The 12103-nt window shown below is 57.3% G+C and overlaps 1 protein-coding gene across 2 annotated transcripts; it reads left to right on the plus strand.

Moving 5' to 3' along the window:
- Nucleotides 1–237: 237 nt before the first annotated feature.
- RASD2 (RASD family member 2) lies at nucleotides 238–11323 on the plus strand. 2 transcript variants are annotated; one of them, XM_024743469.1, is made up of 3 exons: nucleotides 238–1036; nucleotides 5526–5805; nucleotides 9887–11323. In XM_024743469.1, the coding sequence occupies exons 2-3, from the start codon at nucleotides 5535–5537 to the stop codon at nucleotides 10414–10416; spliced, it is 801 nt and encodes a 266-aa protein (XP_024599237.1). In that variant the 5' UTR covers nucleotides 238–1036; nucleotides 5526–5534; the 3' UTR covers nucleotides 10417–11323. The 2 variants fall into 2 exon arrangements, with proteins under 2 accessions (XP_024599237.1, XP_024599236.1); XM_024743468.1 differs by lacking the exon at nucleotides 238–1036 and having other exon boundaries at nucleotides 5424–5805.
- The last annotated feature ends 780 nt before the right edge of the window (nucleotides 11324–12103 follow it).

The following is a 12103-nucleotide window of genomic DNA, read 5'->3' on the forward strand; positions in this document are numbered from 1 at the left end:
CGCCGGGTGGCGGGACAGGCTGCTTGCAGGCTGCGGAGGGGGCGAGTGCGAGCCGCGCGACGGGTCCACGGAGAACCGCTCGCAGGGGCGGCGGAAGGCTCCCAGGCCTGAGCTGGGCTTCTGCCGCTGGGACCGCCGTCAGGAGCCTGGTCTCCGATCACTTTTCGGAGGGACCACTGACCTTGCCCTGCGGGAGGAAGAGGGGCGTTCGCCTCCAGGAGAGGGAACGAGGGAAGAGCCAGGGCCCCGCAGAAAGTTCACCTCCTCTGGGGGCCAGAGGGGGTGAAGTGGTAGGAGGAGCCTGTGTAAGGCTAACTTGGAGCTGCGAAACCTTAGGGCGGCGTTTAAGGCCCCCTCCCACACGCGCGCGGAGCCGAGCGCCCAGCTCCTCCTTCAGCTGCTGGCGTCGCCTTGCAGGGAGAAAGGAGCCGTCCCTCGGCGCCGGGGGAGCTGCACAGCTGCGGGCAGAGGAGGAGGCCGCGGCCGAGCCGGGCAGGCACCCCCCTACCCGAGCGATCCCCTTTGGGGCGGGCGGTGCAGGTGGCATAGGCGGTCGGATAGGTTCTGCCACCCGGGACACGCACATACGCACGCACCTACAGTCACCTCCAAAGGACCCTCCAGGAGTCTCTAAGGACCCGGAGTTGCTCCTTTTGCCCTCTCCGCCAAACCCGGAGCCCCAGGCAGGGACCCCGGGGTCGGACGTCCCCACGCCTCCGGGCACCTGGCTCAGCAGGAGTCCCCCGGGGCCGGGCAGGGCAGGGCCGGCGGAAACGAGCCGGAGCCCGCCCAGCGCCCGGGCCCCGCCGAACCCTCGGAACCCACTCATGGGGCACCGGATCCCCGTGTCCCCTCGCCCGGCCGCGCCCAGCCCGGCGCCCCGAGCCGCGCAGAGGAGGAGCCCGGCGGAGTGACCCGGGAGCCGCCAAAGACTCTGGAAGGCTCGGCGGCCGGAGAGCAAGGCGGTTCCCCGCACCTCCAGGCGCTTGCAGGCATCCCTCCGAGCCGCGCCAGAGGCCCGGCCCGCCATTCCCAGGTAGGAGGGAGACACCCCAACAGAACTGGGGAAGCGGGGAAGCCGGGAAGAAAGGTTTGAAGCTTGTCAGCGGAAGGCTAGGTGAACCTTTACAGGTCTAGGGAAAGTTAAAATGATTGAGCGCCTATTATGATCATACGGCAACTTCACTTATCTAGAGAAAATGAAATTAGTTGAGCACCTACTATGTGTCAGGCTGGGTGCTTATTGCAGGAAAGAAAGACTTCCTGCGTTTCTCCTATGTGCCAGATTTGGTGCTAGAAGCCTTCCATTTAAGAGATCTGGAGTAACAGCCGGTTTGAATATAAGGAAACAGAGGCTCAGAGAGGAAGAGGCACTTCCCTACCCCAAACACAGCCCCTCCCCTTCCTAAGCCAGCTGCAGCCTGCAAACCTGGCTGAGGGTGGGGCTGGGATGGGGCCAGTTGGTGGTGGCCTTGGTGAGGACCTCCTCTGAGGAGGGAAGATTAAGGAACGCCTTCCCTGTTCAGAGTTCCATGAGCTTTGGGGGGAGTTGGTGCAAGGAGTGAGTTTCCTGGGCGATCCGCTTCCCAAGAAGGGTTTCCTGTGATCAGCTGGCCAGAAGGCTCCCAGGTACCTCTGAGGGGTGCTCTCTCCTCCCCTTGCCCCTGGCCCTGGGAGGATGATGAAGGGTGTTGTCCAGGACCTCATGGGAGGTGGGAGGCCGGGCTGGGAAGGGGCAGCCAGCGCAGAAGCCCGTATTCAGGCTTCCCCTGGCATCAGAGAGACAAGATGGGGTCCCCCAAGGCATCTGCCTCCAGTCGCTCCCCACCTGACTGCTCCAGGCAGCCCCTTGACTGCCAAGAGGAAGTGCCACAAAGAAAGGAAACTGCTTGCTGGGTGCTAGGAGCTGTGTGGGCCTCTTGGCTTCTCACTGAGCTCTGAGGGCCACTGTAGGTTTGTTTCTACCATTTGAGAGATGACCAGCCCCGCTAGGCCCAGTCATTCGCCCAGGGTGGCTGGGCTGGTGAGAGGCAGAGCTGGTCTACCAGCTCTGCTTTCTACCACCCTGAGCTGTGTCAAGGATGGTGAGATTGGCTTTGCAAAGCCCCCAGGACTCCCCTCAGTGTGGGCATGGAGGCCAGTGAATGCATGTGTGTCCAGAGAGGCTGGGATGCGTGCTAATGGAGGAGGCTTGGGGTGTGTGGGAGGGAGGCAGGGAGGGCTCAGCATACCACAAGGAGGAGGGTGCGGCCGGACTCTTATACTGCTCTTCCTGCCCCTGTGACCCCTCCATCTTCCAGGCAGGCCCTGGGAGAAGGGCTTGAGGAAGAAGAATGGGGTGAACGCACAGATGCATTTGCTGGGAGCTGGCTGGACAAGGTTTGGGGGAGTCCTGGGCAGGACTCCCCAGCTGTCTGCAGCAAGAGAGAGAGGGAATTAGAATAGGCTTCTGGGGTCATTCCCCCCGCCTGACCCCAGCTGAGGCTTCAGTGAGTCAGACTTTGTTTTGAAAAAGATTGATTTTGTCCGGGCGGTGGGTTTTTTTAGAGGTAAGAGCCCCAGTTTTGGAGCCAACAGCCTGATTCTAATTCTGGCCTGGCCAGTCATCTGTGTGAACTGGGGCAAGTGACTCAGCCTCTGCGACCTCCAGTGTCCGCATTGGTCCAGTGGGTTGATGGTGGTCCCCTCTCCATGGGAGTGTTGTGTAATCATTGAAATAAGGCACGCAAAGCACCCAGCATGATGGAGGCCTGCCCAGCTGTGCTGACCATTCTCCCAGCGTGGCCCCGCCATCTCTGCTCCAGGCCCTTCTGCCTCCCTGGGATGAGTCACAGAACTTGCATTTGGGTACCTGTGCTGCTAGTCGCCCCCACTAACCACTCTCTGGGCCTCCGGGGGGAATCTACATTCTCAAAGGGCCCTTTGAACTCCTCACAGTAGGGTCAGCCTGGCTGAGGATGGAGAGAAGGGAGCAGGCAGCGGTGGAGGAGAGAAGCTGTGCCTACAGCGCTGCCCATAGTACCTCCTCTGGGGGAGGAGAAGGGAAGAAAGATGCAGGGGTGGGAGGTGCTGTCACCTGACGGCCAGGTGTCTGGGTGTTTCACACAGCCCCACGTGGCTGGGGCCATATGAAGACTCGCAGTCTTCTCTCAGAGAGGAAAGCCACAGATTTTTTATTTTTTTTTCTCCTTCTTTGCCCTCTCCTGACCCCAGGCCTCCTCTCTTTGACTTCCTCAGGCCCTTTCAGTCGCCGATGTTAGCACGTCTAGACCAGGAGCTCTGGGCTAGAGGCTGGGGCAGGGGATACACTGTCCCTGGGGGCTACCGGCCTCCTTCCCTCTCTGTGTAGACAGAGGTGACCACCAGCAGATCCAAGCTCCCTGCAGAGGGACTTGCGGAGGGGGCTGTCCTGGTGTGGGACCTCTTTCCCCAGCAGCCCGCATCCGTTGAAGGTGCACGCAACCTGGCTCTCCCAGCCCAGGAGGAGACTGAAAAAATTCAGTGCTGTTGGCTTGCAGCCCTCTCTCCCCTGCTGCCCACCCAGGGATGTGCTCAGGGCACTGAGACCCTCCTGAGTGCAGCCCCCGGGCCAGCTATACAGGGTGCGGGTGGAGGGCGAAGGTCCCAGAAGGAGGCTTTGAATGAGCTCCAAAGGCAGAGCCATTTGCTTCATTCATTCACAGATCATTTACCGAGCACCTGCTGTGTACATGGCACTGAAACCCTGTGGGATGAATTTGAAGTCGGCTTCAGGCATGAATTGCATGGGGGATGTAGAGGTCGTAGGCTTGGAGTCACCATCCTGGCTTCCTAATTAACTAAATGGGCCACTCATGTAGACTTTTAAGCATCAGGTCCTTATTTGTGAAACAGGGAAGGGAATACGTACTTCACAGTGAGGTGGTGAGAATACGTACTTCACAGTGAGGTGGTGAGGTGGCAGGGGGTAGACCGCCTGGGGTCGAATCCCTCCTTGGCTGGTTACTGGCTGTGTAACCATGGGCAAGGTACTAAACTTCCCTGTGTTTCGGTTTCCTCCTCTGTAAATTGGGGTAACCGTCTACCTTCTGGGGTTCCTGAGGGATGAAGCAGGTTAGTACACGTTCAGCACTTGGAGCGCTCCGCGTATATTAACTGCAAAATAAACGTCAGCTGTTATTATCGTTCTATACTTAGCACAATGCTTGGCACACTGCAGGGCTTGCTTACTGGTGGTTGTTGTCATGGCTCCAGGCCTGGGTCAGCGGTGGGCTGAGCCGGCTTATCGTGTGCGGCCCTTTGCAATTCATTCATTGAGATCATCTTGGTAGCTTGGCATCGGCCATGGTGGGAGTATTCATGGAAATTGACAAATGCTACCCATCAGAGCTTTTATAAAGGTCTTTTTGAGAGCCGCTTTACTGCATGGCGGTTCTCAGTCAGGCAAGGAGAACTCCCTGAACAGGTCGTGTGCCAGAAAACTCACACACAAGAGGTGTCTCCACCTGAAGTTTCTTAGCATCATGGCAGATGTAGACATTTATGACGTTGGAGAGTGCCAGGGGGTAAATGAATGAGGCGCTCCAGGCTGCTGACCTGGGGCATCACGGGGTGCGGACCAGTCACGGTTAGCACCACGGCCCTTTGTGCAGATTGAGAAAAGGTGCCTTCTCTGAGCAGATGAACTCCAACTAAGACGGCCTCCCACTTTCCCACCCAGCCGGGGGCCTTGTGCAGCGCCCCACCTGCACCACCCTGTACGGCAGCCTGCTGAAGGCAGAGGAGATCTGTATTTCAGCAGGCCTGCACCCATTTGTAGCTCATCTTCTCTAGATGGGTGGGTGGCTTCCTGCTGGGTTTGGCAGGAGGCAGAGAAGCCTTCAGAGAGGAGGTGGCATTTGAGCCAGACTCTGCTGAAGGGAAGAGGGTGCTCTTGGGGAGGGGCTGAGGGCTGGAGGCAGGTACCAGCAGAGCTCAAGCTCACTAGGGGTTCCGGGGGGGATGCTGGCAGCTGCTGAGATAGGAAACGAGGGTGGCTGGACTGTGAATGGCCTTTGGGTGGGCCTGATGGAGCCCCTGGAGGTTACTTATGTTTAATTGGGGTTTGGGGCTTGGATCCATTTCGGCCTCTCCCACAAGCCCAAGAGGCTCCTGTAGAAAGTTCTGATGAGAAAAGTGACTCCCGGGGAAGTTAAGCTCCTTACCCAAGAGCAGTAGCAAGTCAGTGGTACAGCGAGGAGTCAAGCCCCCAGCAGTCCCATGCTGCATAAACAACACACAAACACACAAACAAACAAATAAATAAGGGGTGAATGAACGCAAGGGTGAGTGAATGGGTGGATGAATGAAGGAGGAAAGAAAGAAACGAGACGGATGAGCAGGCAGAACTCCAAGGCCTTTAGAAAGACCCCAGTCCAGTGTCCCCATTGTGCAGACAGAAAACTGAGACCAGACAGGTGGCCGGCAGGGGAGGCCAAGGCTTCCAGGAAGGGCTGCGAGGCCGGGCCTCGGGCCTCCTGATGCCGGCTCCCGGCTCTCTGCCACAGCCCCGAGCCATGATGAAGACCTTGTCCAGCGGGAACTGCACACTCAGTGTGCCCGCCAAGAACTCGTACCGCATGGTGGTGCTGGGTGCCTCGCGGGTGGGCAAGAGCTCCATCGTCTCTCGTTTCCTCAACGGCCGCTTCGAGGACCAGTACACGCCCACCATCGAGGACTTCCACCGGAAGGTCTACAACATTCGCGGCGACATGTACCAGCTGGACATCCTGGACACGTCTGGCAACCACCCCTTCCCTGCCATGCGTAGGCTCTCCATCCTCACAGGTGGGTGCCAGGGGTGGGCACAGGTGCTCGAGTATGTGAGCGTGTGTGCTAGGTACTTTACAGTTTGCAAGGCACTTGCCTATCTGAGATGAAGCTCACGACGAGCTCCCTTAGCACTGTGGGGGTCAGAGAGGTGTTGCTGCGTCCCGAGCAAAAGGTGGAGCCAGGTCCCCAGTTCCATTCTGTCTGACTCTGGATCGATTGCTCATGGCTGCTGGCGCTGCCTTCCAGATCAGGAACTGATAGACTCTGCACTGGGGCTTTACCTCCCCAGGGAACAGAGGGGCTGCTGCCTTCCTTCTGTGGGGGTGACCCAGCAGAGCTCCAGGGCCCGGGGTCAGTCTGTCGGGCTCTGATCTATTAACACTGCAGGGCTTTTCCACCTCTCAGAGAGGCAGGGGCTGGACCCAGGCAGTGATCAGCCAGAGGGGCTGGTGGGGACCTGCGCGGATGCTGGGAACTCGGTAATAATCACAGTAACGGCCATGGCAATAGCTAACACTTAACAAGAGCTGTGTGCCTGGGCCTGTTTCTAGAGCTTGGCATGTATTTATTTAATCCTCACAACTAACCTAGGAGACAGGTATTTGCCTCCATTTTGCAAGTGGAGAAACTGAGGCCCAGAGAGGTTGAGTTACTCCAGGTGATAGATAGCACAGCTGGTAAATGACAGTCTGGCTCTCATGCTTTACCACTGGGCTATCCTGTAGCCTCTTGGCCCGGCTGGGAGTGGTGGGGAGGGAGGAGATTGTGGGGGACTAAGGGGCCAGGTAGAGATGTGAGACTGGGCCATGATTTTCATCACTCAAGCAGTTTTGTGTGGTAGCTAAGAAGACAGGTCCAGAAACTGGTCTGCCTGGGTCCGAATCCTGGTTCCACTGCTTCCTGGTTTTGTCCCTCTGAGCGAGTGACTTTATCTCTTTGTGCCTCAGTTTTCTCATCTGTAAGTTGGCATCACATTAGCACCCATTCCAAAGGTCTTTGTGAGAATTTAAATGAGTTAATATAGGAAAAGTGCTTGGTGATTGGAAGGTAAGTGCTCAAGAATTATGGGTCTTAAACCTACATTTGCAGTATGCCTGCAATGGGCTATGCAGGCCCATTTCCTAAACCCTGCACCTGCCACTGCTGGGCGGCGATGAAGGGAAGGAATGAGCAAGTAACCCCCCAGCCATCACTAAAACAGCCCCGCAAATCGAGATACTTCTACACCAAGAAACCCTAGCCATGCCCACCCCTCTCCCCACGGCCCGGTCAAGACTCCTCCCTGAGTGCCCTGGATAGACAGCTTCCTCTTCCAGCTGTCCTCACTGACCATCTGACCCAGATCACACTCAGACTGTCCCACCCCACATTTTGGAGAGGGAGTGTGTGGGCAGAAGGAGCCTGGGCTGACCTGGTTCCAGTCCTGGCTCTACCACTTGACGGCTTAGATGTGTGACCATAAGTCTGGATCTCAGTCTTCCCAGCTGCACAATGGACATAACCTGCTTCCTCCCAGGGTGGCTGCGAGAACTGCAGGAAATTGCGCGGGGGGGCATTTCCAGGACTGGATGGAGATTGCAAGGATGTCTGCTCTCCTGGCCATGGGGAGGGGACTGGGTGCCCACCAACAGAAATAAGGCTAACGGAGGGAGAGAGTAGATGTGGAGAGGGACCACATGCGTATTTCCAAAGTTAATTTTTAATTACACAAATAACACACAAATGCACCCTCCTTTAAACATACAGATAAGGCTAAAAAGCCCCCTTGCCCCATGCCCCCAACCGCAGGCTTCTGCCCCCTCCCCCAAGGTAGCCACCCCATCAGTCTTCCAGGCCCCCCATGAACACTTTGACATTCACATTTGTGTCCCCATAACGGAGAGTATTTTCGTCTCATTTTTACGTGCACATATCATTCCAAGCACATCTGCCTGCTGCCTGCTTTTTTCACTCACCAGTCTGTGCCTCATTTTCCAACCTAGTGCTGGTACACAGCAAATTCTGAAAGCCATTAATTCTTTTTTTTTTAAAGGAAGGATTCTTTTTTTTTTAAAATTTATTTATTTTGGACTGTGTTGGGTCTTCGTTTCTGTGCGAGGGTTTTCTCCAGTTGCAGCGAGCAGGGGCCACTCCTCATTGCGGTGCACGGGCCTCTCACTATGGCGGCCTCTCTTGTTGCAGAGCACAGGCTCCAGACGCGCAGGCTCAGTAGTTGTGGCTCACAGGCCCAGTTGCTCCGTGGCATGTGGGATCCTCCCAGACCAGGGCTCGAACCCGTGTCCCCTGTATTGGCAGGCAGACTCTCAACCACTGTGCCACCAGGGAAGCCCCTGAAAGCCATTAATTCTGCCGCCAGCTCTCCTTCCAGCTGCCAGCCAGGCGTCCCTGAAGCTTGGCATCACAGCCTTTCACCTGGATATGTCAAGGCTGCAGAGCCCTCAGGGGCCCGGGATTAGCCTTAACGGGATGGGTTTGGCAGCCTAAGCAGAAACGGTTGCCAAGCCAGCGCTGCCTTGCAAGTGTCTTTCTAAACTGCCCACCCCGTCCTCCATCCCGTCCCACCCCGTCCACACAACCAGCTTTATGAACACCCACTGTGCGCCGTGACGACATCTCCCTCTGCTCCAGAGAGCTCATTGGCTGGAACGTGGTCCTGAACGTGGCGCGTGCTCTTCTGAGGGGGACAGATGGCGTGCTCCGGGGGTCCAGAGGAAGGAGGCAGCAGTACTCCCAGAAGCTGGTATCACTTGATTCTCCTCTCGAGAACTTGGGCCAGTCTCAGGCACCTTTGAGCCCCGGTTTCTTATAAAACAGGGCTCTTAACATCTCCCCACAGGTTCTCAAGAGTTTAAGTCAAAGTGCAAAAGGTACTTTGAGTGTGAGACTGTGATCACTGTAGTGAGATGTGGAAATTGGGGTGGAGGCACCAGCCCTCTCTCAGCCTCCCCGCCTCCCCTGCCACCTCCCCATCATCCCTGTTTCAAAGACCTGCGCTGAGGGATGCAGCGAGTTGAAGCAGGGGTAGCGTGGGCCTGGGAGGCTAGTGTTCACTTGTTCATCCATGATTTATTCAAGAATCAGAGGACACCTGTGTGCGCCAGGACCAGCCAGGTGAGGACAGAATCGGGTCCACATCTCGGCCTGGCCACACCTGAGCTGTGTGATCTTGGGCTGGTTGCTCACCCTTTCTGAGCCCCAGTTGGCTCACCTATCACATGAAAGTAATGAAATCTCCCTCACAGATGTTCCGTGAGGAGTCAAGGGGGAACCCATGCGACTCTCGCAGGTGCCTGTTCTCATTATCCTTTTGAGATCCGAGATCACTGAGCACATGTCACTCTCCATCCATTATCTCATCAAACCTTCAAAAGCATCCTGCATGGGACAGATGGGGAAACTGAGGTTTAGAGAGGTGGTATGACCCGCTGAAGGCCGTGTGGCCAGTGAATGGAGGGGGCAAGAGGTAAACCTAGGCCTGCCTGATGCCAACACTCTGCATTCCAACTATGCATCGGGGGCTATTCCAGGCCCTGGGGATGTGCGCTGAACAGCAAGACCCCTGCGCTTGTGGAAACTGTATTTCTTTTCTTTTTTTTTTGCGGTACGCGGGCCTCTCACTGCTGTGGCCTTTCCCGTTGCGGAGCACAGGCTCTGGACGCGCAGGCTCAGCGGCCATGGCTCACGGGCCCAGCCACTCCGCGGCATGGGGGATCTTCCAGGACCGGGGCACGAACCCGTGTCCCCTGCATCGGCAGGCGGACTCTCAACCACTGCGCCACCAGGGAAGCCCCTGTATTTCTTATTATTCTAACACAGTCTACACGAGCTCACAAATCACTCACCCTGTCTCCAGCCCTGCCGGGAAATGTAGGGCTGATTCATTGTGTTTGAACCAGGCTGTGCCACGTATTAGCTCTGTGACAAGGGATTTAACCTTCTGGGCCTCAGTCTTCTGCTCTGGAAAATGGGGGGAATAATAGCAGTTCCCCGCCAGAGTCACTGTGAAGGTCAAGTCAGGGAGCGGGGAGGGGCGAGGGGGTGTGGCGCGGTCAGGAGGCGCCTGTGAACTCACCGCCTGGGGTTCCTCTCCCCACAGGCGACGTTTTCATCCTGGTGTTCAGTCTGGATAATCGGGAATCCTTCGACGAGGTCAAGCGCCTCCAGAAGCAGATCCTGGAGGTCAAGTCCTGCCTGAAGAACAAGACCAAGGAAGTGGCAGAGCTGCCCATGGTCATCTGCGGCAACAAGAACGACCATGGCGAGCTGTGCCGCCAGGTGCCCACCACCGAGGCCGAGCTGCTGGTGTCGGGCGACGGGAACTGTGCCTACTTCGAGGTGTCGGCCAAGAAGAACACCAACGTGGACGAGATGTTCTACGTGCTCTTCAGCATGGCCAAGCTGCCGCACGAGATGAGCCCCGCCCTGCACCGCAAGATCTCCGTGCAGTACGGGGACGCCTTCCACCCCAGGCCCTTCTGCATGCGCCGAGTCAAGGACATGGACGCCTACGGCATGGTCTCGCCCTTTGCCCGCCGCCCCAGCGTCAACAGTGACCTCAAATACATCAAGGCCAAGGTCCTCCGGGAGGGCCAGGCCCGCGAGCGGGACAAATGCACCATCCAGTGAGCAGGAGGGACGCTGGGGTGGGGCTTGGGCGGTGCCTTACGGTGGTGGGGGGCGTGGCCCCGGGTGCCCGCTTCCCGCATGTCCCCCCATGAGACCCCAACAGCAGTCACGTTCTAAGACCTTTGGCGCCAGACTGGAGGACCCCAGCCTCCAGCCTCTGTGCAGTCTCCTGCCTTCAACCACTTCCCTCTGATTCCTCCTTTCCACCACTCGCTCTTGGTTTCAGCTTCTGCATGGGTTGGGAGGGGAATCCCTGCAGGACAAGAGGCAAGGTTGGGTGACATCTGAACTTATGCCAGGACCCAAGTCAGAGCTTGCTTGAGGGGCCAGAGGGGCCAGGACCCCTGCACCATCCGATGGAGACTCCTGGAACATCCCAGATAAAAATGATACCCAGAGTCAGCTGGAAGAGGTCTCCGCTGTCCTGGTGGAAGACCCAGCTTGGTTTAGGAGGCAGCTGGGAATCTCCTCCCACCCCATCCTGAAACGCTTACCCTCTGGCTCAGCTGGTTCTATCCCCTGCCCCCCAACTTGGCCCTCAGCTGCCCCCGACATTGAGCCAGGGGCGTCTGTGTGTTCGAAGGAGGCGTGGCTACGTCGCCTGGCCCATGTCCATCTCTTGGACCGCCTTCCTCAGCCTCTTCTCCCAGGTTCCTCTCGTCTGCTGGTTGTGCTTTGCTGTTGCAGCTGTTACGTCGTGTTCCCAGTAGGAATGGAAATCGCTGTACTGTAAAAGCCTAGTGACCCCTCGTTGGCAAGGCCCCCCACCAGTTCAGATCCACTGCCTCCACTGGGGACACCTTCGTCCCCCATTCCAGATGGGGTTTCTGTGGCCTATGTGCAGCTGGACGCTGCCCGCTACTGAGCATCACCGTTCACACTCACACAGGCGGGGCAGGCCTGCGGGGGCAGCTTCTCCTCTTGCCTCCATTTCCCAGAGGGGGTGGCTGAGACTCACAGGGCAAAGTGACATGCCCCAGCTCTGCCTTCCGGCTAGTTCCGGACACAGCTCCCCCTGGAACCAGGCTTTCCTCTACTGTGCTGGTTCCTCAAGCATTTATTGAGCATTTATTGAGCTGGGTCCACCCTGTGCTAGGAAACAAAGAGGATGAGCAATGCACTTTACACCCCCGAGGCCAAGCCTCCCCGGCTCTGGCCACTTTCCCATCCCCTGCCTGGCCGCTGCCCACCCCTGCTGCCCTACTGTCTCTGTACACGCAGCTGTTGGCAGGCATGGAAGAGCAGCGGGGAGCCAGAGCTGAGCCCGGGAGAGGCAGGTAGGAAGTGCTCCCAGTGGGCCTTTTCCTGGTGTCTGTGATTGGGTTGTGCTGGGTACCAGGCGTGGTGGGATTTGAACCTGTGGACCAAAGCCTCTTAAAAAATACATTTTATACTTTAAATCTCCTTGAACCTATTGAAGTTCAGGGCCACAAGGAACCTTAGTGATCATCTAGTGAATCTGAGGCCCAGAGAGGGTAAGTAACTTGCTCCAGGTCACACAGCAAGCCTACGAGCGGCAGAAGCAGGGTTAGGTCTGGCATTCAGCACGCACCATGGTGTGCCCCTCTCCTGATGCTGCCTCAGCCCCTGGGGCCTTCAGGGATTTGAAGTGTTTTCTCCCTGACCCTGTCCCTAAATCTGCCTTTGAGGGCTCTGTAGATTCTGTGTACATTGTGCCCACATATAT

This window comes from Neophocaena asiaeorientalis, unplaced genomic scaffold, assembly GCF_003031525.2.
Source record: "Neophocaena asiaeorientalis asiaeorientalis breed wild unplaced genomic scaffold, Neophocaena_asiaeorientalis_V1.1 scaffold332, whole genome shotgun sequence".
Lineage (NCBI taxonomy): Eukaryota > Metazoa > Chordata > Mammalia > Artiodactyla > Phocoenidae > Neophocaena > Neophocaena asiaeorientalis.

Bases quoted from the DNA above. Each gene is read 5' to 3' on its own strand.
- RASD2 (XM_024743468.1), top strand. From the start codon at position 5,499: ATGCCGGCTCCCGGCTCTCTGCCACAGCCCCGAGCCATGATGAAGACC. The intron at 5,806-9,886 runs GTGGGTGCCAGG...CTCTCCCCACAG, and splicing joins TAGGCTCTCCATCCTCACAG to GCGACGTTTTCATCCTGGTG.